This window comes from Phoenix dactylifera, unplaced genomic scaffold (assembly GCF_009389715.1).
Source record: "Phoenix dactylifera cultivar Barhee BC4 unplaced genomic scaffold, palm_55x_up_171113_PBpolish2nd_filt_p 001369F, whole genome shotgun sequence".
Taxonomy (NCBI): Eukaryota; Viridiplantae; Streptophyta; class Magnoliopsida; order Arecales; family Arecaceae; genus Phoenix; species Phoenix dactylifera.
The window spans coordinates 47,222-72,260 of NW_024068693.1; the positions used below are offsets into that span (position 1 = coordinate 47,222).

Consider the following 25,039-nt stretch of genomic DNA (forward strand, 5'->3'; position numbering starts at 1 on the left):
CATGCACTCCTATTAAATAACCATAACCGGAGATTTGGCTCATCTCATTGAGAGGCCAATACTGCTATAGGTTGGGTGGTTTCGTATGAAACTACTATTGACTATGACTCTAAATTCATCCATCCTCGAATAGTTCTATAATCTTTTGTATTCTAATTTTACTGTTTGTATTTATATTAGCACCATGTAAAAATAGCCATCTTAAAATAAATAAGAAATAAGAAAATTATGAGAGTTCATACAAGCTGAGCTTAGGTATAAAATCTGAACCAGCTTGCTCCTTTTATGAAATACTCTGATCCATGAAAAATGTTTGAAATCTCCAAACAAAATGACTCGGCAATGTCATTTAAAGGTGGCAAGGTGCTCTCAATGGATTTATACAGAAAATAAAAAAGAGAGGCTGTTTACGACAAAAGGGACTAGGGGAGTGTGTACCATAGCATTTCAAAGGGCTATCTCGCCTAAAACAAAACTTAAGAATAGCTTTTCAAGAAATTACGAACAATAATAGATAACGATCTTATCCGTCAGAATGACCATCCTCTCCCCTAAAAAAGTCCCTCGAAGCCTGGTAGGGCTGCATTGTTTAATAGCTAAAGTGTGCATCCGCCTTCACGCAATATATGAGCAAATCCAATGCACACACACCAAGTCACTAGCTGCTAAAGGTGCTCCTACTCATGATCACGAGCCATATTTTGGCTGGCAACAAGGTTAAAGCAAAGGGGGGGAAAAAGTTATTAGAATTAAATCAGGCAGCACAAATTAAAAAGTTTTTAATTTTTAGATTTTTTTTTTTTTGTACAAAAAGGGAAGCCCTTACAATATTTATTCTCCGATGATGCCCGCCCAATGCCCTTCTTCTCTCTCTTCCTCCTGTAGCCGAGGGCGGCCGTAGTCGAACCAACGTCCCACCCCGCGGATAACGTCACCAGAGAGATTCGAAGCGAAGGAGAGAAGAAGGAGAAGGGAAGCAAGGGAAGCGACCCCGAATGGGTCAGACGAGGGACCGTGGCAGCCTCCCCACCGCCCGATCTGGCGGCGGATCTCGCCGGCGGAAGATCCAGAAGAGCTTCAACAACCTGAAGATCACCGTCCTCTGCGGCTTCATCACCATCCTCGTCCTCCGCGGCACCGTCGGTTTCGGCAACCTCGGCGGCCCCGGCGCCAACTCCGACTCCGATCAGAAGGTCATCGAGGACATCGACCGCATCCTCCGCGAGATCCGCTCCGACTCCGACCCCGACGACGAGGAGCCCCCACCTGTCGACTCCGCCTCCAACTCCACCTCCCTCGCCGCCGACAATTCCACGGCCACAGCGGCGGCGGCGGCCAAGAACTACACCCTCGGCCCCAAGATCTCCGACTGGAACGAGCAGCGACGCCGGTGGCTGAGTGAGAACCCCGGGTTCCCGTCCCAGGTCGCCGGAGGAAAGCCCCGGATCCTCCTCGTCACCGGATCGCCGCCCAACCCTTGCGACAACCCCATCGGCGACCACTACCTCCTCAAATCCACCAAGAACAAGATCGACTACTGCCGCCTCCACGGGATCGAGATTGTCTACAACATGGCCCACTTGGATCGGGAGCTCGCCGGGTACTGGGCCAAGCTCCCGCTGATGCGCCACCTGATGATTTCCCACCCGGAGGTGGAGTGGATCTGGTGGATGGACAGCGACGCCTTCTTCACCGACATGGCCTTCGAGATCCCGCTCTCCCGCTACGACGCCCACAATCTCGTCATCCATGGCTATCCGGATCTCCTCTTCGGCCAGCATTCCTGGATCGCCCTCAACACCGGCAGCTTCCTCCTCCGCAATTGCCAGTGGTCGCTGGATCTCCTCGACACCTGGGCTCCGATGGGCCCCAAAGGGCCAATTCGGGAGGAGGCCGGCCGGATCCTCACTGCCAACCTCAAAGGCCGGCCAGCATTCGAGGCCGACGACCAGTCCGCCTTGATCTACCTCCTCTTGTCTCAGCAGGATCGGTGGGGCGACAGGGTCTACATCGAGAATTCATACTACCTCCATGGCTTTTGGACTGGGCTGGTGGAGCGCTACGAGGAGATGATGGACAAGTACCACCCGGGGCTCGGGGACGAGAGGTGGCCCTTCGTGACGCACTTTGTCGGGTGCAAGCCTTGCGGCAGCTACGGCGATTATCCGGTGGAGAAGTGCCTCGGTAGCATGGAGAGGGCCTTCAACTTTGCTGACAACCAGGTCCTCCGGCTTTATGGGTTTGGTCACAGGGGCTTGTCGAGCCCCAAGATCAAGCGGATCAGGAACCAGACGGCAACCCCTCTCGACGTCAAAGACCAGCTGAGCCTCCAAGCTCGAATATCCAGTTTATGAGAAGCATTGGCTGGCCATTCACCCTACTTTGGTGCCGCTCGAGGTCAAGTCTATGCCATTTGTTGTGAGACTGGTTCTTCAACTTGATCAGGCATGTAATGTTAAGCATTGGATGTTTAACTTTTTTCATAGCATCATACTCTCTGATTTTTATCGTTACCTGCGGGATTTCTTTGTGAATGAAAACTGAACAAGAAGGGGGAAAAATTCTTTTTAACTTATTCTTCAAATAGCAAGTCAATTATAATGAATCTGTGAGATGTTCAAGTATATGCAAATGCTATTATTTTGGTTTGCTATTAAACAAGAAGAAACTATGCAACTCAATTCATCTAAAATTTAGTCTCTAAATCGAGAGGCTCTCATCTATTGGGAAGACAATGTAGATGCTTGTCTTCAAAAATTTTGCATTTGGTTGAATAGTTTCCAAGACTCATGACCTGAGGCATTGTAAATTTTCACAATGAAGAGCTTTTCATCCTCGATACCGAATAATAACTACTAACACTAGGTATAAAATATAAACAAAGATTGGGCTACCTCTCCCCTCATGATGTAAACTTTAATTCCATTCTTAATTTTCTTTAATGGCCTACAACTACAACAAATTCAGCTTAAAGTTACTTAAGAAACTGTAGCCAAACAAACACGTAACAACTTGTGGAGCAGCTATTCCAAAAGGAATAACTATTCCTATTCCACTTTTACTTACACCTGAACCAAACATCTGTGCTGGTTTAGATGTGTTGTACTCTCATTAGGATTATGTTGTAGAACTGTTTCAATGTATTTGTAGATGAGCTTTGTGAGAATTTTGTTGACAATTTGATGAATTAACAGTTGGATCACTATCGGTGCTGTTGCTTGTTGGAGTGGATTTTGTGAGGCTATCCTTATTTTTTCTTTTCTCTTTTCCTTAATTTTTCCATTCCTTATTGGACAATGAAATTGCGGTAGTATTATTTCTTCTTTCTGAAACTAAGAATCTGTTAGAAAAATACGATCATGTTTTGCCTTCTAGAATATGTTATTAATAGGCTTTATCAGAAACCACAGGTACTCAACCATAACCTACTTTGTTTCTCCCTCCCTCTCTCTCTCTCTCTATAGTGTAATCTAACCTACTTTCTTTATTTTGATCCCGCCTTAGTATGCAAGACTTGATCTAACATTTAGTTGGAAAGCAAACTCTAAATTATCCTTTCTTTGTTTGTTGTTCCTTTATCTACTAAAACATATATTTTGTGGAGGTTAGTTGGTTTTTTACTACTGATGTTGTTTTTTTGCATATATTTAGATCATTCATTCTTGTTTTTTGCCTCCATCCTTTTCTCTTTTTTTTTTTTTCATTATGGCCCATTACTAATTATATCCTTCACGCTATGGGGAAATGAGGTTCGTATGAGAACTTTTTGAGCTGCATCCTTGATCTTTTTGGTTGATCTCTACAAGCAGGTTAATTCCCAGTGTAGGCAAATAACATGACAATAAAAAGTGAGGGAGAAGATGTAATAATGACAATTTCCATGATTGAAGTCAGTCTCAATCCACTACATCATGAAGTAAACACCCTAAAGTGTTACATCTATTGAACTGAACAACAAGATAAAGGGGCTATGGCTTGTTATTCTTTCTGGAATGATTTTGAAAAAGATTCATCATAGTATGGCTATGATATTGCATAAGGTTATACCATGAAAAATGATTGATGTTGCAATACTAAGAAGCATTTCATGGTGTTTGAAGGTGAGAATTGCGTCGGCTAGATAGGCATGCATATTTCATCAACTATCACGATAGTCAAGATATCAAACATATTGTCTGCCTAAATTTTGCTAAAGTATTTGTCCTTTTCATTCCAAGAGTATGAGAGTCTAATAGCAAAAGAACATCTTAAAGGTTTTGTGGACATCGCTGAAGGCAGTTGGAATGCAAGAATTCAATCAATTGTCTGAAGTGTGCATAAGAGAAAATGTGAATTCATCCCCAATTCAGAGGAGCTCGGAACTGAAAACTGAAGAAATCACTTCATTGGCAGTAGTTAACTTCAACAGATGGCACAACAAATCCTCAAATATACATATAGGATAAGTGATGTAGGAGCATTCAAGCACATCTTTTCAAACATTGCTCTTATGAAATGGTACTAATTCTTAAAGAACCTTCATCCTTTTCTTTTTATTCCTCCATTTGCATGAACAGGACTACATTTGTCATCTTAACAATCTTGTGGAAGCACCACCATCTGTACTTTTCTCTAACTGATTTTGATTACTATTATTTTCCTTGTAGAAGTAGTATTGTTTGATATGGACCTGGAAACCAGTGCCTCACTAGATGATAGAGCCTCATGATCCTGAATGAAGCGATAATCAGCTAGCCCTGTCCCAGTTGTTTAGGTTGAGAGACTAGTTGTGGCATTACTGGGAGTCGCGTTTTTCTAAATTTGATAGTCATCTGCATAGAAAAAGACATTTTATGCGCTTGTTTATTTACATACATTCTCCATACATTTCATTGTTATGGAAACCAAAGATCACAGTGCTTAAGGTGCATTGAGCATTCCCAGTTCTGACCTGCACTTGAAATCTCTGCCTCTAGACTTCTCCTTAACGTGGATCAGATTCTGAGACCAGGTTGATCCAAGGTCTGGAAAAACTATAAGGCCTTATTATGGATGACCAGTCAACCTCCTTTTGAGGCAGTTATAGTGGGTAAATACTTAGTTTTACCTCTTAAATCACCAATATCTGCTTGGTAGCTACTTATCATGAGAGATGGTTTGCTGGTTTTACTTGGACTTCTCTATCATTTCCCTGTCAATCAGAAATTCTGATTAATCTATTCCTTTTCATATGACTATTGGCATTTGTGGTAGAGCTGGACTGAGAAAAGAAGGATATGTTAGAGAGAGCCTGACCTGAGAACTAGACAAGTATGAATCTCGGAGTAACGTTCGACGGAACCTGGTAAGTAGAGCTGGATGTGTGTAAAGTTGAATACCGAACAGACAGATATAGTTCTTTATATATGCTTGTGGTTTGGTATCACCCATGGTAAAGCAAATGTTAGATAAGCGGTATAATGATGTTTATGTCAATTGGTGTTAATTTTTATTTTATGCATCGCGGTTTCTGTTTCTCTGAAGCAAACAGCATCTTTCTCACTCAAACAAAAGGTTACACATGTTAATGTACAAATCGGATGTTTATTATATGTAGGAAGAGTTTATGGTGATTAAGGTATGAGAGTTCAGATGATATGATTATTTCTAGTACTAATTCTGAGTTAGTTATTACGCCTCTTCTAATGGAGCACTTTACAGCATACATGGAAACGCTGGATGATTGAAGTAATATAATAGCATGCTGGCTGGAGTCATGTTTTTGTGGCTGGCGGGAGCTGAGAAATATTTAAACCCCAGTTGCCGGTTGGGGTTTTGGCTCGTTTGGTGATTGGCCCCGCGTGTCTGGGAGCATCACGAGCAGGATGGCCCGCTTGCTGTAGGTGCAGGACAGGTCTTCTGTCTTTTTTTACTGTTTTTTCTTTGGTTGCATGGTCGGGGTGATTAGCATTACTGTAAACAAAAGAGAGAAGAAAGGCTGTGCAGGGAACTGAACCAAGGAGATATGAACAAGAGCAAAACAGAATAGCAGTTAAAACTCTATGATTCGGAACTCCATATGCATCAGTTCCATCCCATGGCATCCTATGTGATTTTTAAACAAATTAGTCATCCCATGCCATCCTTTGGCAATCCGATCGATCCAGCGGATGGCAAGAGAGGTGGATCGGATGGCTGAGATCGCAAGAGAGCATCGATCGTTCTTTTGCATGAAAGAGTTAACCCCAACCCACTTCCTGTTGGGGTTGAACTTGGCTGAACCATCAAGATAATTAATTTGGTAATGCATGAAAATGCAGAATTGGTTTCTTTTTTTTTTATCCCCTATTTGACTTCTCTCTGAAGGGAAGAGAACATGTATGTCTAACCTAGTAATCTACATGAGTTAATCCTCCAATGCCTCTTCTCGGTGCTAGTATTTCTTTTCTTTTAAAACCAGCAATCTTAAGGAGATTATATAAACATTATAAATATATGTTGATGAAAGCTGCCCAAGTCTGATGCCATCAAGTAGAAATATTGTTCAGATTTTTGTTAGTTGTAATATCGTTCGTCATAATCTAGGCTATCTTTGTTTCGTGAATTAATCTCATATAAATGCTGAATAAGCAGTTTATTTTGTACGTTAACCGGCTTAAACTTATTCAACGGGGAGGTATCAAATAATTTTATTCAACCTTTTGATATGGCTTTGATTCATATTGAATTGCAAAAAAAAAAAAGCAATAATTTATTTATCCCAAATTAGTCAACCAAACAACATTTCCACCTATACAGGTTTATTCAAGGCTTCTGGGGTCGGAACCCCGACACCAGCCCGCACACCGGACGAGCAGGGAAAGCATCCGCGTCCTCCCCGAGGTATTGTCCGCTCTGGGATTGCCGCTTCGGGTCTGCGGGAGGTCGCCCAGGGCCGTGGCCCAATGACAGTCCCGAGCCCTGCCGGTGCGGGGGTCCGCGGAGGTACTACCCCTACCCTCACGGTTTTGTCCTACAAAAGGGCCCTCGGTGAGAAAAGGTGTTTGCACCCCCCATTTAAGGCACAGACCTTTCCGCTGATTATCCGATGTGGGACTAAACTGGGAACCCCATCCCACAACACAGCCCCCCCAGCGGGAAGGTCTGTGCGTGGCCGGGGCCCTTCCTCTAGCGCCATCTGAAAGGTCTGTGCCAACCTCCACGACCACCTCGCCGTGCCATTACGATCGCTCCACGACCACCTCGCCAACAAAGGATCATGGACAAACGCCGAAGCTAGAGGAAGGAGCATAGGCACGCCAACTCAAAGGATCATGTACGGAAATGCGACGCCTGCCAGCGCCACGCCAACGTCCAGAGAGTCCCTTCTGTCCCCTTGGCACCAATCACTGCATCCTGGCCCTTCGCCCAGTGGGGAATGGATATCCTCGGACCATTCCCCGTCGCTTCAGCTCAGCGGAAATTTTTGATTGTTGCAATCGACTACTTCACCAAGTGGGTGGAGGCAGAGCCGCTGGCCACTATCACGGAGGTGCAAGTCCGGAAGTTCGTGAAGAAGAACATCATTGTCCGATTTGGGGTACCTCGGGTCCTCATCTCGGATAATGGGCGACAGTTCGACAACAAGCATTTCCGTGACTTCTGCGAGGAGTTCGGGATCGAGCATCGGTTCACATCTGTGTCGCATCCCCAAACCAACGGCGAGGCAGAGGTCACAAATCGGACAATCCTCCAAGGAATCAAAGCGCGAATCGGTCGGACGGGGCAAGCTTGGGTCGAAGAACTCGAGAATGTCCTTTGGGCGTATCGGACCACGCATCGGACCCCTACCGGGGAGACGCCTTTCAGCCTAACCTATGGCACGGAAGCCGTTGTCCCCGTGGAGCTCGGACTCCCCTCACCTCGGGTGGCCGCGCACCGACCCGAGGCCAATTCGGAACAACTCCGAGGGAACCTGGATCTCTTGGAAGAAGCGAGGGAAATGGCGCAGGTTCGGATGGCGATGTATCAGCGGAGGGTGGCCCGATATTACAACTCCAAGGTCCGACCGAAGCTTTTCAGAATCGGAGATCTGGTGCTAAGGCGAGCTAAAGCGTCTCGACCTGCGGAAGGTGGGAAGCTAGCGCCAAATTGGGAAGGCCCATATAAGGTTCGCTGGGTAAACCGACCTGGCTCCTACCAGTTGGAGGCCCTAGATGGTCGAGAAATTCTAAGGAGCTGGAATTCCGCTAACCTGCGGATGTATTACCAGTAGAACGACGATGCCAGAAAGACAGTTCAAAAATGTATAACATTTTGCATTTCAATAATTTCTGGTTACAACGGCGTGCTCGTGTGATTACAAGGAATTCCCAGAGGGGAATTAGGGTGTAAAGAAAGTAAAGAAGAGGTGGAGACTCCGAGGAGCTGAAGATCTGGGATCCCGAAACCTCCATCTGAAGCGGTTGCAATCCCGTCGGAAGTGGGTGCTTCCAACCGGAGGCGCCATCGGCGTCTCACGAAAGAGACGAAGAGCCGGCGCGGATGAAGAAGAAGTGGACGAAGGAGAAGTCCACACTGCCTCCAACCGGAGGCGCCATCCACGCCCCACGAAGAGGATGAGGAGCCGCCGCAGACGAAGCTCCCGCTGCCTCCAGGGGAACGCCACCTCCAAGGGATATTCCGGTCCTCCCCAGTGTTAGGGGAGAGAAGGAATACAAGGGGGAAGAGCATATGGAGGCGCGGTCCCGGATCAAGCACCTGGTGCGGAGCTCAATCGGGAGGCCGAACTTCAAGGAGGGGAGACGTGATCCCGGATGAAACGCCTAGAGCGGAGTTCCGCCGGGGAGAACCTCCTTGTTGATCCCAGATGAAACGGCTAGTTGGCGGAAGTCGCGAAGGGCGCGCCTCCCGTTCCTTCGGCAGGGGTCTCTCAACCATGCGCCGGAGAGGAGGCCCACGATCCATGGCAACCTGAACAGCTCCGGCTTGGCAGGCTCTATCGCACCTGCACCTATATTTATAGCCAAACTGCGGCCCCCCGGTCGTTCCGATACGGGTGGCTCCAATAAATGCGGGCGCATTGAATCCGGAGCCGATCCGGCTCTCAAGGCGTATTTTCCCGCGATTTCCTAAGCGTCATTCTCCTTAATCGCATTTTTTGTGCAGGACACTCCGGGTGGCCTGTACCCCTAGGTCCACGTATCTCCGCTCGCGCCCCAAGCCGCATCCGCCTCGAAGAACGCGCGTATCGCGGCCGCTTAACTGACACTCCTCGCAAGCAGCAACTGGCGATCCAATTTCCCAGGTAACCCCTTAATTAGCACTTAATGCCCATCTGGTGTTCCCCAGGCGACGCTTGGAGAGGAGGAGAAATACAATCGCAGCTGGCCATGGAAAAATCCCGTCGGGCGGCGAGCGACAGGCGCACGACCAGCGAGCGGAATTTTCCGAGGCTCGGCCCTTGGATGCCAGGCTAACCCGATGATCATCCCGGGAGCAGACTAGCCTGAAGCCCCGACCGGTCGCCTCGGCTTGCGCCAGCCTTGGCCGACCAACGAGCGGAATTTTCCGAGGCTCGGCCCTTGGATGCCAGGCTAACCCGATGATCATCCCGGGAGCAGACTAGCCTGAAGCCCCGACCGGTCGCCTCGGCTTGCGCTAGCCTTGGCCGACCAACGAGCGGAATTTCCCGAGGCTCGGCCCTTGGATGCCAGGCTAACCCGATGATCATCCCGGGAGTAGACTAGCCTGAAGCCCCGACCGGTCGCCTCGGCTTGCGCCAGCCTTGGCCGACCAACGAGCGGAATTTCCCGAGGCTCGGCCCTTGGATGCCAGGCTAACCCGATGATCATCCCGGGAGCAGACTAGCCTGAAGCCCCGACCGGTCGCCTCGGCTTGCGCCAGCCTTGGCCGACCAACGAGCGGAATTTCCCGAGGCTCGGCCCTTGGATGCCAGGCTAACCCGATGATCATCCCGGGAGCAGACTAGCCTGAAGCCACGACCGGTCGCCTCGGCTTGCGCCAGCCTTGGCCGACCAACGAGCGGAATTTTCCGAGGCTCGGCCCTTGGATGCCAGGCTAACCCGATGATCATCCCGGGAGCAGACTAGCCTGAAGCCACGACCGGTCGCCTCGGCTTGCGCCAGCCTTGGCCGACCAACGAGCGGAATTTCCCGAGGCTCGGCCCTTGGATGCCAGGCTAACCCGATGATCATCCCGGGAGCAGACTAGCCTGAAGCCACGACCGGTCGCCTCGGCTTGCGCCAGCCTTGGCCGACCAACGAGCGGAATTTCCCGAGGCTCGGCCCTTGGATGCCAGGCTAACCCGATGATCATCCCGGGAGCAGACTAGCCTGAAGCCACGACCGGTCGCCTCGGCTTGCGCCAGCCTCGGCCGACCAACGAGCGGAATTTCCTGAAGGCCTAACCCTCGGATGCCTGGCTTAGCGCCGGAAGAATTTTCTGGGGCCTAACCCTCGGATGCCTGGCTTAGCGCCGGAAGAATTTCCTGGGGCCTAACCCTCGGATGCCTGGCTTAGCGCCGGAAGAATTTCCTGGGGCCTAACCCTCGGATGCCTGGCTTAGCGCCGGAAGAATTTCCTGAGGCCTAACCCTCGGATGCCTGGCTTAGCGCCGGAAGAATTTCCTGAGGCCTAACCCTCGGATGCCTGGCTTAGCGCCGGAAGAATTTCCTGAGGCCTAACCCTCGGATGCCTGGCCTAGCGCCGGAAGAATTTCCTGAGTCGGGAGTCAGCGAGACGCTACCAAGAGTTAAAAAGAAGGACGAAAGTGAAATGAGGAAACTCTATTTGCATTAACTTTCATTGTTTCAGGGCTGAGACCCATACAACTTGACAAAACGCCAACACACAAGGAAAAGAACAAAATACAGAAGGTCAGCTTGGAGGAACCCCCGGGTCGAGAACGTCGGGCACGTCCGTAGGGGGTAGGGAGACGGTTGGAGAAGCAGCAGGCAATGGCGCCGGAGGGGAGTCGAGAAGGGAGATCCCACTCAGGTCAATTTCGGGGTACTTAGCCGACACCCTTGCCAGGCCTTCCTCGAAGCCTAAGACAAAGGAGTCGGACCCCGCGTCCGACATATCACGGACGAACTCGTCGGACTGACGATAGGTCTGTACCGCCTCCGACATATCACGGGTGAACTCGGCGGACTGACGATAAGCCTGTACCGCCTGACGCCCGATCTCCGCACTCTTCTCGGCCAGCGTCGCTTCTGCTCGCTCCATAATCTGAGCTTTTGCCTCCAAGACCTTCGCCACAATCCGGTCATCCGCCTCGGAGGAGACCCTCAACAGATCAGCCTGGGCCTCCTTGTGCTTCGCCTCGGCAGCGATGCGAGCAGCCTCAGCCTCCTCCTGGCGCGAATGAAGCTCCTGGTCGCTCGCGCGGGACTTCTCCAAAGCCGACTCCAATTCGCCCAGCTTGGCTTCAAAAGACCGGGTCCGATTGCGGGCGTTGTCGGCTGACCGCTGGGCCTTCTCCCACCTCTCCCGGTAGTCGGCAGCCTTCCGGGACTGCTTCTCGGCCCGCTCCTCCGCCTTCTTGATCTCGCCCTCGAGACCTGAGGCAACCTTGAGTTGCTCCCGAGCCTCCAACAGTTGCTTCTCGAGGGTGGCGAAGCCGAGTGCCCGCTCTTCGGCTACCTGGAGCCTCGTCTCGAGGTCCCTGGTCGTCCTCCCCGCCGCAGCCTGACCTCCCTCTTCTGTTGCCTTCAGTTGGCTCTCGGCCCTCGCCAGAAGCCTCGCCTGTTCCTCGTAGCACTCCTCCAGGCGGATCATGTACTGGGCGAGCTAAGAGATAGGAAAACCGAGGGCGTCAGGCGGGGATCAACAGAGCCTATAAATAATGAAAGCGACCGAAAGAACACTCACCGACATGAGACAGACGCAGCTGGCAGCCCCAACGTCAGGGACCCTCATCTCCCGGACCTGCCTGCGGTCCTTCTCCAGCAGTACCGTCTCGATGAGGTTTCGGGCGCCGGCGAAAGTGAAGGCCGACCCCGACTTCTCTCCGGAGTCGGACGGTGGTTCCGCAGCCTTACCCTTACCCATCGCCTGGGGAAGAGTCATGCTGACCACGCTCGGGGCGGGGGTCGCCCCTGGAATTGACAGGGTCCTGCTCGGCCGGGGCCTCGGCGCGTCCCTCCTCGTATCATCCGGAGCCGACCGAGTCGAAGGCTGGGCTGGGGACTGATCACGTCCGACCCGTCCATCTTGGGCGCGCCCGGGTGATGCCTCCGGAGAAACGGTAGTCTCGGCATCGGAGGGCTGATACAACGTCAACTCCCGGTCCGCGCCCGCGGCGTCCCCCTGATCGGTGGGTCCGGACCCGTCTGTCGGCGTCGGAGTCGCCTGCCGGCGGGACTTCTTCGCCGGTGGAGCCCCGCTCGGAGGAGCTCGTTTCCTCCTCCGGACTGCTTCCAGTAGGGACGTCCTACCAACAGCCGTTGCCTTGTCCGACCGCATGACGTCGTCGATCTCTGCAAAAAGGACGAGGTGGTCGGAGGTTGAGAAACTGAAGGAAAGAACGAAACGAAAGAGGAGAAAAGAGCTAAAAAAGAAATGGTGGCGGGCTCACGGTCAGTGGGGACTGAGCTCAGACCGACGTTCACCAAGGTATCCTCGGAAATAAGGCGACACACCGGGGGGAGCCGACCCTCGGCAACCAACTCCTTCAAGACGGCGACGCCGTCGGATTCCTCCCTCGACAACCTCGATAGGCCAATCGGGGACTTCATCGGCGTCTCCCAGGTTGCCCTGATTCCCCAAGAGGGATCTGCGTCAACGAAAAAGAAGCGCTTCTTCCAGCCGTGAATGGAGGTGGGAGCCTCCTTGACGAGGCCGCACCCTCGCCGCGCCGCAAAGCACCACCACCCTTTATCCTGGGGGTGGCCACTCAGGCCGTAGCATTCCCAAAAGACATTCAGGGTGGCGGGAACCTCGTGCATGCGGCAGAGAACCTGAAAGGCTGTCAAGGCGCGCCATGAGTTCGGCACCAGCTGCGTCGGCGCCACTCTCAAACCCCGAAGCACCTGAACGACTAAGTCCGAGGGGGGAAAGCGGAACCCGGCCTGAAGAATGCCCTCATTGATGGCAACCTTCCCTGGAGGAGGATGGGACATCCTCTCCTCAGGCCCCGGGAGTGTAACATTGCAGGCCTCGGGAAGGTGGTATCGAGCCACGAACCTATCTAGGTCTTCGGCGGCCAACTCCGACTTAATGCGGTCTGCTCTCACTTCGCCCATCCCTAATGGCCAGTGAATCTACGGTCAGGACAGGATCGAAAAGGGGGAAAAGACCGGAACGACTGGAGTACACTAATACAAAAGGAGAGTATGGAGAGCCCTAAATTAAAGAATGGAGCAACTCACCGGAAGAGAAGGAAGAACAGCTCCGAGAGCGTCAAAGGAGGAGCAAGCGAACAGTCCGACGGCGATGACGGCAGCGCAAAGGAGAAACTCGAAGATGTCTGTAAGGAGAAAGGCGGACGGAGGAGGACCCCCGGTTAAATAGGCGGAAAGGTGGGTGACGCCCCGGTAACGCCAGAGGACGCCTGGCTGCCGAAGGGTCGCTCGCACCCCAAAGGCGAATCGACGCCATTAAGGAAGGATGTCCGCCGAAATCCTCAGACTGCCAGGTCAGCAACAACCGCCATACGCCATAAAGAAGACGGGGAGCTCGAAGCGCGCGCGCCTCTCCGAGGGATGGCGGCAATCTCGAAGCATCACTTCCTTCACCCGTTCCCCTCCTGGTTCCAGGCTCGGAAGTGGGAGGCTACTGTTACGGGGGAACTCAGCCACCATGCCCCACGTGACCGACACGCGCGCCCAAGAAGACTACAGCGGCCCCTTGATCCAGTAACCCGACCCCGAGTCGGATATCTTCGGCTTCGCAACCCGACCCCGAGTCGGCTGCCCCTTGATCCAGCAATCCGACCCCGAGTCGGATATCTCCGGCTTCGCAGCCCGACCCCGAGTCGGCTGCCCCTTGATCCAGCAATCCGATCCCGAGTCGGCAACCTCTCGACAACGACAGGCTGTTCCCCTGAAGCACGCCACGACCCTCTGTCCCTGCAACGGTCGTATCCGGCGCTGCTCCACGATCTCCTGTAACAGCCGTACAAGGCGGAGCTCCACTACACCCTGTCACGGCCGTACCCAGCGCTGCCCCACGACGCCCTGTAACGGCCATGTCAGTGGCAACTCCATCGTGCCACACGATGACCAACCCCCCCGAAGGACCCCCCAGCCTGGTATATATGCTGCGGGGGGGAGAAGGGGGGAGGTAAGCAAGAACTTCCAGAGCATTCTCCTACTACCTGCAATTATCTCTCCTTCTCCTCCAATCTCCTCTGACTTGATCGTCGGAGGGCCCCCACTACCCCAGTGGTGGTGCGAGGCTTGCTTGCAGGTTTCCCGGTGGAAGGTGGAGCACAATCAACATCAACCAAGGCAGCTCAGACGGAATCCCGTTCACACCGCTGTGCCAATCGTTCTCGGTTTGGACCACCAGCAACAGCTTCCAACCAAACAAAATTACAGATTTATTTATATAAGAAAAGTTAAAGTTGAATTTGACGGAATACAAGAAAATAAAACAAACTATTCAGAATATTTTCCGCATAAAGAAAGTTCTGTTTTTAGTGATAAACATTTATTTTATTTATTTTTCAAGTTACATGGTAAAACTAGTGGGTTGGCGCATGCCAACCTAATTATTAAGCTTATCATGCATTGGTATGAGATTTAACCGATTGTTTGTTTTTAATGATTTCTTGATATGTAGATCATTTTGATTATTATGGATAGAAATGGGCAAGATTCAGGAGTGAGATCCACCATATCAAAAAGCTGGATCTGCTCAGAGATCATATCTTGGCCACGTTTGATTGAGATGATTCTTTTTAATTAGATAAATTTTCAAACTCTACAATATTGCACCATCCCCTAAAAGGGTGTGGTGCACCAAACGATCAGGCCCAAAATTGATTATTTGGGCCCAAAAATGGATCCGCCAAACTTAAAACTTTCTATTTAAGAAAGTTTATAACTAGATGTATTTTTCAATATGGAAGAATTAGGTGGAGCATTTGAATGTAAAATCGATAAAAAAAAGGTTGAGATTTACCTTATGTAGAATTTTAGCTTTTTTTATATTTATTTTCGCTAGTAATATCTATTTTGGAAAAGCTGAATTTTTTTAAAATTAGAAGAGAAACTCAATTTAAAATGTGCAAGGATGGATCTCGCTAGTATAAATAAAGGTTAAGTACCTCTATTTTTTATTGCTCAATGAAAGAAAAAGAAAATCCAGACCTGGCCTTTTCTAATTTTAATTTTTTCTAAATATTTTTAGAGAATCGGGTTGACCGGTTTGAAAAAAATTATTTCCATCTTTTCGATTGAATTTTTCTTTTTTGATGCCAGACAACTAGATATTAGTTAAGGGCATTCTTGGAAGCCTCATGAATTGGTTTCTTACCTATGGTACATTGTAAAATGTAAAAAGCGATTGGATTCAAAGAAGTGGTTCAGAGCCTCGATTCTAGCCTGCCCTGCCCCTGTGCCCATCTCTAGCTATAAACCCCACAGGGGAGGCTCCCCTCTCTTAGTTACTACAATGGCCAATGATTAAGATAACCAACCATCAAATGATTGAACCTACTCCTTCTAGGCACCTTTAGAACTTCTCTTTTGTTGCTCTAATCATTATTTAAAACATCAATTTGACTGGTAACCAGGGGACATTCTAGCAGGCCTAGAATTCTCAGATTAGAATAACCTTGAAGCAAACAGTTTCTCCAGAAGATACAGATTAAAAATCGATACCTTTTATATCCACTTCCTTGGAGTCCCAAGTTTACAAGCCGGGGGGTCCTCCCCCTCCCCCCACCCACCCTGCCCGGATTCCTAACGGTCAATCAGCAAAAAGAGTTGATTAGCCATATGGGAAAAAGAGGGGACGGCATATAGCTTATTAGCCGTCCGGTCTTGCTTTTGCTCCAACGCGTTAAAGTATTGACCGAGGACCAGGTCCACCGCTTTACCCCAATGCCTCGTAAGCTGGTACGCGCTCAACCAGGAGTTAAAAGGCTATGCTGATGCTGTTCCCAGCCCCAATCATGCTATGATCGATTTGGAGCTCTTCAAGGTTGAGAAGGAATACTGGTTCTGAAAGCAACGAAGGTAGATCTTAAAATGGATGCCTTCATTGGTTGATTGATGTGATGCGAGGCGCTCACTACGTTTGTCCGTAAGTACAAGTTGCCTCGTCTCTTTTTTTGGGGATTCAGTAATTGCCTGACTTAGAATCCCAGACTGTGATAAGGTGGGCAAATTTTCAATTAATTATTTCATTGATGCTGAAATACTAAAAGAACAATGTTTGCATATGCTTAAACTTTCTCTTTGAATTTGATTATGGCTTTTATATCGCTTTGAAGTGCTCAGATTCTTTTTCATATCTCAAATAAGAGAAAAAAAATCATTGAATGATTGATTATAAAAATAAAAAAATAAAAAAGAGTAGATGAGAAAGCACAGTTTATCCAAGCGAGAGAGGGAGAGAGACAAATGGAAGCTCCCCAGGTGCCCTTTTTAATTGTTCATAAATGAGACAAGCTGTGCTTTCTCCTGTTAAGTAGTGCAATCATTAAGATTGCGCCCGAGCTATCCCTTTCAAATGTGGCATAATTTGGGGACCAACTCATGTGTTATATTTGGTTGTATTTTTAAATCTGTCTCCTAATGTTTCTGGCATCTATTAGTAAAGTATCTATCAGCATATTTAATCATTGCAGCTGGATCCTTGGGAAAAAAACCTCCGTGTCTTGCGTGGAATTAGTGCTAGGCAGCTGAGCCTTTTTAGGTAATACGACGTAGGTAAAATGCTGAATGGCTCGAAGGATTCAAACCACAAAATTACAACTTAGAAGATGGTAGAAGTTGAATTAGATTAACCGAGGGGGGGAAAAATTGATAGGTTACGCTTCACATGTGGAAGTAGGTGCCTCGACCGAGCCATCTACATGTTCTGAATCTCATGAAGATTTGAATCACATAATGCTCCTTAAGATTCGTGTTGAAAATCCGAGCCAACTATTTGATGGCAAACGATGGAAGGATTTCTGTGGAAATTTGTCGTCCTAAGCCGAAAATAATTTAAATTAGATTCGCTTATGCAGTTGGGAGTTATAGCTCGAAAAAGATGATTCAAATAGAATGTGTGAGATATGTCTCAAATTGTATAATATGCGTTTTTCTATGTTTTAAATTTTTTACAAATTGTCCTATTTTGAGGAGATAAGGATCACCATACCATGCGATTTATGTTTGATGCAACAAGACGGTCAACAAAATTATTTTAGTTGCATTACATTTATATCACATATTGGACCTACCACTAAATGAATTGCGCACTGACCGGCTAAAATTGACCGTAGAACAAACTTAACCTTTTTTTTGGCCAATAGCATTGGATACGCATGGATTTTAAATCCAAAATTTACTCTAAAAGACATGGGCAATAAAAGAAATTCCATCATCAAGGAAGTGGCAACAAAATTCTGAGTCATGCCGACAACAAACCCTACATCCAGACAAGTCATCCATGTTTAAGTAGGTAATAGATCAAATTCAATGCCAACCCGCTCTGCTAATCATCCAATACGGATTGATACATCATTCCTCATTTTCCGCTGGAGTTGCAGTGAAACCTACGTCCTATTGTGGTCTTTGTTTTGTGGAGACCGAGCTATATTACCTTTCCACCGGTTAAATAAATCATTGGTGCGACAGCTTACAAATTGCCGACTCCAAGGACAGAATGCTCATCCGATAGCGAAGCGGACGAAGGCAGGGTCCCATGGCACAGTTGGGCTCACGTTGTTTTATAGCAAGAGAGGACTCATTCCATTTCCTGCCTCGTACAGTGGCGATGCCATCGTGAATGGGGGGCATTCAAACGTAATTCATGGGCAAAATTCGGTCGCTCGCTCGCCTTCCAGAGTTCTTCCGAACGCCACCGGCGGTGCACCCAAGTGAAGCGGGGCCCACCAGCTTGAATTATTAAGCTCGCGATATTTCCGCGGAGCGGGAGCGCGAGATCTTTCCGATCCCTTTCTTTATTATTATTATTATTATTATTATTCCACCTCACTTCGCTCATTTTCCTTTTGAACTTTTCATCCTTTTTTGTTTTTTTTTCACTGCTTTGTTTTCTTTCTTTTTAATTATCTTCACTCTTGGTCTTTCTCGTGATGAGCGAGCGTCTTCCACTCTGCGGCTTTTTCCCTCTTCTCCGCTTCCCAACCCTAACCCTAATCCTCGCCTCTCCTTCTCCTCTGCTTCTTCGCCATTGCCGATCTCGGAGCTGTTAAACCGCCGCATTCTCCTCGCTCTCCTCGATCGGTGAAGTGGGTCTGCGATCTGAACTGTTGCTGGCATTAGTGGACTTCTTCTAAGTATGGCTTCTTCTCCTCTCTATCGTCTCTTAGCTGAGATTTTACGGCTTCTCCACTGCTTCTTCTTACTGGTTGATTTTGACTGGAGTAATTTTTGTTTTTTTCTTCCTTTTTTTTAGATGGGGAGAGAAAATCCGTTATAATTCGGGGTAGCTATTGTTTTTTTCTTTTTGATCTGAATTTCTTCTTTTCTTTATCTGTTGTTGTTGATCAGCTTGAAGAAATATGGGCAGGAAAAAGCGAAAATTACATGTGGGAAAAAGATTTGGAAATGAGCGTGGAATATGGACCCCCTCCCCCTCTCTCATCATCGTTTTTATTTCTAGTCATTCACCATCTTCTATGTATGCTGTTGAATCGGTTCGTGGGAAGAAAACTATGTGCTTCTAAAAGTAGCGGAAATAAGTGAGGGTTGTGGATATCTATTTTTTTTTAATATATATATAGTTTTTAAAAATCTAACCATTCTCTTCGACTACTTAGTTCATGCAGTCGAATTGGTTTGAAATAACAATGGCTGCACGTCTCTAGGAAATTAGGGTCTGGCATCTCTTCTTTGTAATCTCAAGTCTGGATATTGGAACTCAAGTTATTCACATCTAGAACCGTGAGTACTTACAATTATGACCGTCAAAGCAACATAAAAGATTATAATTGTGCTTTATTGCGATAACTTAACTTTACGTTGCGCCTTCTGGTGAATGTCATGGATCAAAATTATATCTGGATGTATACTCAAAAATACATCTGAATGTTGTAGCAGAAATCTGGAGCACATGCAGATAGCCATAAAGTAAATTTCATTGAGGTGAAGAATCGCAGTTGCATCAGAAATGCAACTAAAGTGCCATCCTGTTTACTTTTAAGCGCTCACAATAGCTTTCGACAAAAAAACTGACAATTCTAATCATGTGGCTGCTTCGAGTTCTTTTTCATGCAAAGTTCTGTCTTTGGTGTCTAGAAGCTCAGCTGGTAACATAAATACTCATTGTCTCCATCAATTATTTTTAGGCATTTTGGGCTGCAGATATGACTAAGTTGAATGGGCATAGTTTTTAAATTGAGTACTCAACCCAGAAAATTCAGTTACTCGAGCTGTGTATCTTGCCAAGCTTGAGTAACACTTTGACTTCCAGGAAATGTCACTCAAGTTGATAACTCAAAGACTATCTATGTCTGACTGAGTTGGTGTTGTCATAAGTCTGATATTCTTACGACAAATGCTAGAAGCTAGATCAAACACTTTTAGAAACAAAATTATTCAGATCTGAGATAAGCTAAGGGGGAACTTTACATTGTTTTACGGCCAAGAAGGTACAAATTTAGCACCCAAGAATGTGACAATTGAGGAATAAATGTTTTTGACTACTCTTCAGGGTCAATCATGTACCTTATAAATTCTGTTCTTGTTGTTTGGCTGCAAACTTTCAAACTTTTGCATTTTACTCTAATTCCTGTTCACCTCAAAACACAATTCATTACCTAGTTCAAATTGCTTCGAGGTTGGGTCCCTTGTTGGACGCATTTTCAGTTTCAAATTTCTTTACCATGGTTGAAGAAGTAACTATTTTAATAAATAAAATTCAAAACCTACTGCTGAGTCATTTCTATTTTCATGTATCTGTATCCATTGTCTTTTAAATCTATGGTATTGTTTTTTAGGCTAACTGTTATTCAGCTATCAGCTGTGCAATATTTTCACCTTTTAATTTATTGCGGCCTCATCGTGCAGGATCATGGTGCACATTGATGTGGAGTAGTTGTTATGCAGGCCCTCTTCAACTATAGTAATTGATATGCATGAAAAGAATCTATACGAAAAAGTTTGGTTTTTCTTGATTGTACTTCACTAACCACTGGATGGATTGCTGGGAAATGGGTTAGTTATTTAATCACTTATCTTTCTGGTAAATTGGGTCATCTTGGTTGGTACAGCCACGCACAAAATGGGTTCATCAGGTGGTATTTCTGAGATTGTTGAATCGAATGAAGAATCAAAACCAGTTCATCATTCGCATAGATCTAAGACACTTAGTATTAAATCAAAAGCAGATGGAGATATTAAGTCTCATGGTCAACCTGTTGAGGATAACCTTGATCGGCTTTTGAGGGCAATTGATCTCAGGACATCATCAAGGGTTCTCGGCCCTTCTCACCAGGATGGTGTGGACTTGCTGCAGAAGAGTGCTCTTAAGAAGCCAGTTAAAGTCAGGATATCTCAAGCATCAGGAATAGGAATATCTGAATCAGTGACCTTGAAACAGGCACTGCGAAGGTTATGCATTTCTCAGGCATCAGAGATGGCTGCTATGAAAAGGTTATCAAAGCCAATTGGTATATCTGGGGTGTCTGAAGCTGGAACTATTAAAAGGCTGTTTGCATCTGTAGTGGTCCAAGCAAGTGACTCTGGTCTTTCACTAGAAGAAGAAAAAAGTTTAGTGAAGATATCCATTGTTCCTGAAAAAGTTGTCAAGGAGTCATCTGGAAAAGCTACTGATTTCAGTCAAACAAGCAACTTGGAACCATCTAAACGAGATGCTGCTTCTTCACCTCTTTCCGAAGTTCTCAACACAGTTAAGGTACCAAAAGTCAGAATTCAAGATGTTCTTAATCCTACCTCAGCAAAAACCAGCAAAAATCCGTCAGTCTCTGCAGAGATAGAGAAGAAAGGAAAGACGACTTCTGTAACTTCTGTATCTAGCCCCCAGAAAGGCACTGAATCAAGCAAGTCTGCAATAAGTCCACGACTGATCAAGCCAGTATTTCGGAGCAAGACGTGCAGCAAAAAGAAAGGAAAGAGGGAATCAGCTTCAAAATCAGGTAGTTCCAGCAGATGTGGAGAAGTTGACAAAGCTGGCGCGGCTATTCCTAGTAAAACAAAGTCAGGTTGCCGAAAAGAAGTTGTGCTTCCAGCATCCAGCAGTACGAATTCTGCTGGTGCAGTTGTCGCAGAAAACATTGACAGTGGTGCAAGCAAACCTGATTTCAGTCCAAATATCTGCAGTGGTGGTAGAGCTGCTGGTGTGAAAATGAGTGAATGCTCAAGATCAAGAGAAAAGGGGGAGTGCTCTCAAAGTTCTAAGAGTAGCATTGGTGATAGCAGCACCAGCATCAGCGAGGAGAGCCATCAGAGTGGCTCCAGCAGTAATGGCAGTAGACCTCACATGTCAAAGGATGCGAGATGGGTAGCTATTCGCCGCATCATGATGCAGCAAGGAAGCTTAGGATTGAAGAATTTTAAACTTCTCAAAAGGCTTGGTTGTGGTGATATTGGGACTGTTTATCTTGCTGAGCTAATTGGTTCTGAATGGTTATTTGCATTGAAAGTCATGGATATTGAATTCCTGGTGAGCAGAAAAAAGATGCTTAGAGCACAAACCGAAAGGGAGATATTGCAAATGCTGGATCATCCGTTCCTTCCTACCTTATATGCCCATTTTACGGCAGATAACCTCTCATGTCTCGTCATGGAGTATTGTCCTGGTGGTGACCTGCATGTCCTCCGGCAGAAGCAACCTGGAAAGTTTTTTTCTGAACCAGCTGCTAGGTATGTAGCTTCAACCGAAGATTGTATGCAGCTTAGCAGTTGCATTTGCCTATCAAGGAAGCATCATGGAAACTGTTAACATTATCCTTTTAGATGCATTTATGCCATGCAATGGTGCTTTATATCCTATTTTATTTAATCATCCCAATCCTACTTGCACTTAGGTGGGTGGTTTAGGAAGAGCATTTAGCGACATTCTAGAATTTTTTGTAGGGATACCACCATTAATAGTAAATAACAGCTACATTAACTAAACTTGCTAAAACTGCACTCTGCAAAAGTAGGAAAGGAAGAAACTGAATAAACAACCCTCTACATAAACCCATTGACTTAATTCAGAAAGAAGGCTATTTTGATAAATCAGAACCATGACAAACCCATTAATCGGTTGTCATGAAACTCTATACATGGCCAATTGAAGTATGTTTGAAGAATGGAATAGTGTGAGGCTCTTTTATGTGTAGCTTCTCGAGTGGCATACTGATTGCTGCTTCTTAAACAATTGTCTGAACCTGAAACTACAATCAGGAACAACACCTTAGTCAGAAAATTCAGCTATTCTTTATCTATAGCACCCACTGCGCCAGAAAAGAATCAGAACTACTGTGGAGATGGCCATGTTTAGAGTCGGTAACAATGGAGTTTAGAGCATGAAGTTGATTTCAAATTTGCAATGAATGTGTAGCCTTTATATTCTTTCATTATGCTTTAATAATGCGTGCACACTGTTAATTCTACAAAGTCATGCTGTGAAATCATTTTTACAGGTTTTATGTTGCAGAAGTCCTCCTTGCACTGGAGTACCTACACATGTTAGGGGTCATATATCGAGATCTCAAACCAGAGAACATCCTTGTTCGTGATGATGGTCACATCATGCTATCTGATTTTGACCTTTCTCTCAGGTGTTCAGTAAGCCCTACCCTTCTCAGATCCTCATCCTTGGGTACAGAAGGGCCCGTAAAGAAACTGTCAGGACCCTGTGCTGAAAACAGTTGCATTGATCCTCTCTGCCTTCAGCCGTCATGGGTCCCTGTTTCTTGTTTCACACCCCGTCTTGTGTCTTCCACCATGGCAAAGACCCACAAGCTAAAAGCTGACCTAGGTGGTCAGGATAGCCCGCTTCCACAGCTTGTGGTGGAGCCTACTGATGCACGATCCAACTCCTTTGTTGGGACTCATGAGTACCTGGCCCCCGAGATTATCAGAGGAGATGGACATGGAAGTGCTGTAGATTGGTGGACGTTTGGAATATTTCTATATGAGTTACTTTTTGGTAGGACACCCTTCAAGGGACCTGGAAATGAAGAAACTTTGGCTAATGTGATCTCTCAGAGTTTGAAGTTTCCTGAGAGCCCAGCTGTTAGGTTCCATGCGAGGGATTTGATTAGAGGGTTGCTCGTAAAGGAACCAGAGAATCGGCTGGGATCAGTCAGAGGAGCAGCTGAGATTAAGCAGCACCCATTTTTTGAAGGGCTGAATTGGGCCTTGATCCGATGTGCTGCACCACCTGAGACACCGAGAAGCTATGATGATGGAACTCCAGTTGCAATGCGCAAGAAAAAGGAAGGTAAATGCCTGGATTTCAGGAGTAATGGAGAAGATGTGGAGTTTGAGCTATTTTAACAGAGTTCTCTTCTCTGTGGAGCGTGCTTGGTTTGGTAGCTGATGCCTGTCTTTTCGCTCCATTTTCATTATTTTAAGTGATAGCTGTCAATGTAAATGTAGATCCGTATATTGCAGTAAGCTTTCATTTCTTGTTAATAACATGCATATGAATCAAGAAATATGTCAATCTATCAACCACTTCTGTTTTGTCCTGCAATGGTTAGAGCTGAATCTGAAGTAGCTGCGATATATATGAAGCATGCATTTCCTTTGTTTTTCTGGATGAGACATGTTCTCTTGTTCTTGTTTCATAATTTGTTTCACGATTTTTAATGAGAGAAACTTCATGGGATTGTACATAACTTTTTGCATGAAGGGTTGGACGTAATTATCAATGAAACAGTAGCTGAATTGCTAGATGTAGTAATCAACATATATTGGGTCTGATGTATAAAGAACCTAAAGCATGAGGTAGAGCAGTAGCAAGCCCTCTGAGTCCACTGTACTGCTGCCTCTTTAATCTTTTGTTAACCCTGCCGCTGTATGTATCTCTTCCTCTCCATTTTTGTTGTCATCTCTGCTCTTGGAATCCCATATTTTGTCATCCCGAGCCATCTCATCTGCAGCAGCATCAATTTTGGTCCGTTCCTCTCTTTCTGAGGCCTGAGCCATTTTTTGTCCTCTTCAAGCGCCATGGTTGGTCCCTCCCATATCACAGTAAGAAAGCTTACTCATTTGCAATTTTCAGTGAATTCTACAGTGATTCATCCATCCTCTGAGTAGCATCTGCAAAAGCACTGCTATGAAGGCTGCGGTCATAGGCATGCTTCCAGGGAAGAAATAAAATTATTGTCAGGTGTGATCATGCACAACTGTTTAGTATGGGTAATTTTTATTTTCTTCCTTTCTTGTAGAATTTTCATGCATTTTTTTTTTGTTAATCTTTATAGAAAGGTGTTGTAGTTTTATGACTCTTGATATTCTTTTGGCATCTTCAGTGTTGAAGAGTGATCCAGCAGACTCACATACAAGGGTGGCATAAAGCGGCTTGTGATTGAGGTAACGTGGATCTCTGGGCCAAGGTGCTTACTATGTCCAGAAATTTCTGATATTGGCCAGTGCCATGCTAGACAGAGGTGAAAATAAATATTGCAGCATGTCAATCTAAGCATATGCTGTTCTTTTTAATATAACAAAGGAACAATAAAGGTCAAACAGGTTGCATGTGACAAATGAAGATTAGTGCCACATTACTTGTTGTTTGTGGATTAAAGTTCACTACCTTGTCAACTTCAAATTTGTGCAAGGAAAATGAACCTATGCTGATTTATGATGATTGAAAAAGATTATGGTTTCTTCATCTGCAATTGATAATCATTCAGAATATTGTAGGACAAGAAGAGCTAATTTTTGTTTTGGTGGGATGCTGCACAAGAAATAAATTGGCTAGGGTTATGATTACGT

The 25,039-nt window shown here is 46.5% G+C and overlaps 2 protein-coding genes across 2 annotated transcripts; both read left to right on the forward strand.

Annotated features, from left to right (window-relative positions):
* Window positions 1-830: 830 nt before the first annotated feature.
* Window positions 831-2,624, forward strand: LOC103703068 (probable glycosyltransferase 2). The gene has a single exon (XM_008785764.4). The coding sequence runs from the start codon at window positions 996-998 to the stop codon at window positions 2,352-2,354; it is 1,359 nt and encodes a 452-aa protein (XP_008783986.3). The 5' UTR covers window positions 831-995; the 3' UTR covers window positions 2,355-2,624.
* Window positions 2,625-18,134: 15,510 nt separating this feature from the next.
* Window positions 18,135-23,792, forward strand: LOC120108510 (serine/threonine-protein kinase D6PK-like). Its single transcript, XM_039122127.1, has 3 exons — window positions 18,135-18,420; window positions 20,153-21,967; window positions 22,735-23,792. The coding sequence occupies exons 2-3, from the start codon at window positions 20,367-20,369 to the stop codon at window positions 23,591-23,593; spliced, it is 2,460 nt and encodes an 819-aa protein (XP_038978055.1). The 5' UTR covers window positions 18,135-18,420; window positions 20,153-20,366; the 3' UTR covers window positions 23,594-23,792.
* Window positions 23,793-25,039: the final 1,247 nt, after the last annotated feature.

Bases quoted from the DNA above. Each gene is read 5' to 3' on its own strand.
- LOC120108510 (XM_039122127.1), top strand. From the start codon at position 20,367: ATGGGTTCATCAGGTGGTATTTCTGAGATTGTTGAATCGAATGAAGAA. The intron at 21,968-22,734 runs GTATGTAGCTTC...TCATTTTTACAG, and splicing joins TTTTCTGAACCAGCTGCTAG to GTTTTATGTTGCAGAAGTCC.
- LOC103703068 (XM_008785764.4), top strand. From the start codon at position 996: ATGGGTCAGACGAGGGACCGTGGCAGCCTCCCCACCGCCCGATCTGGC.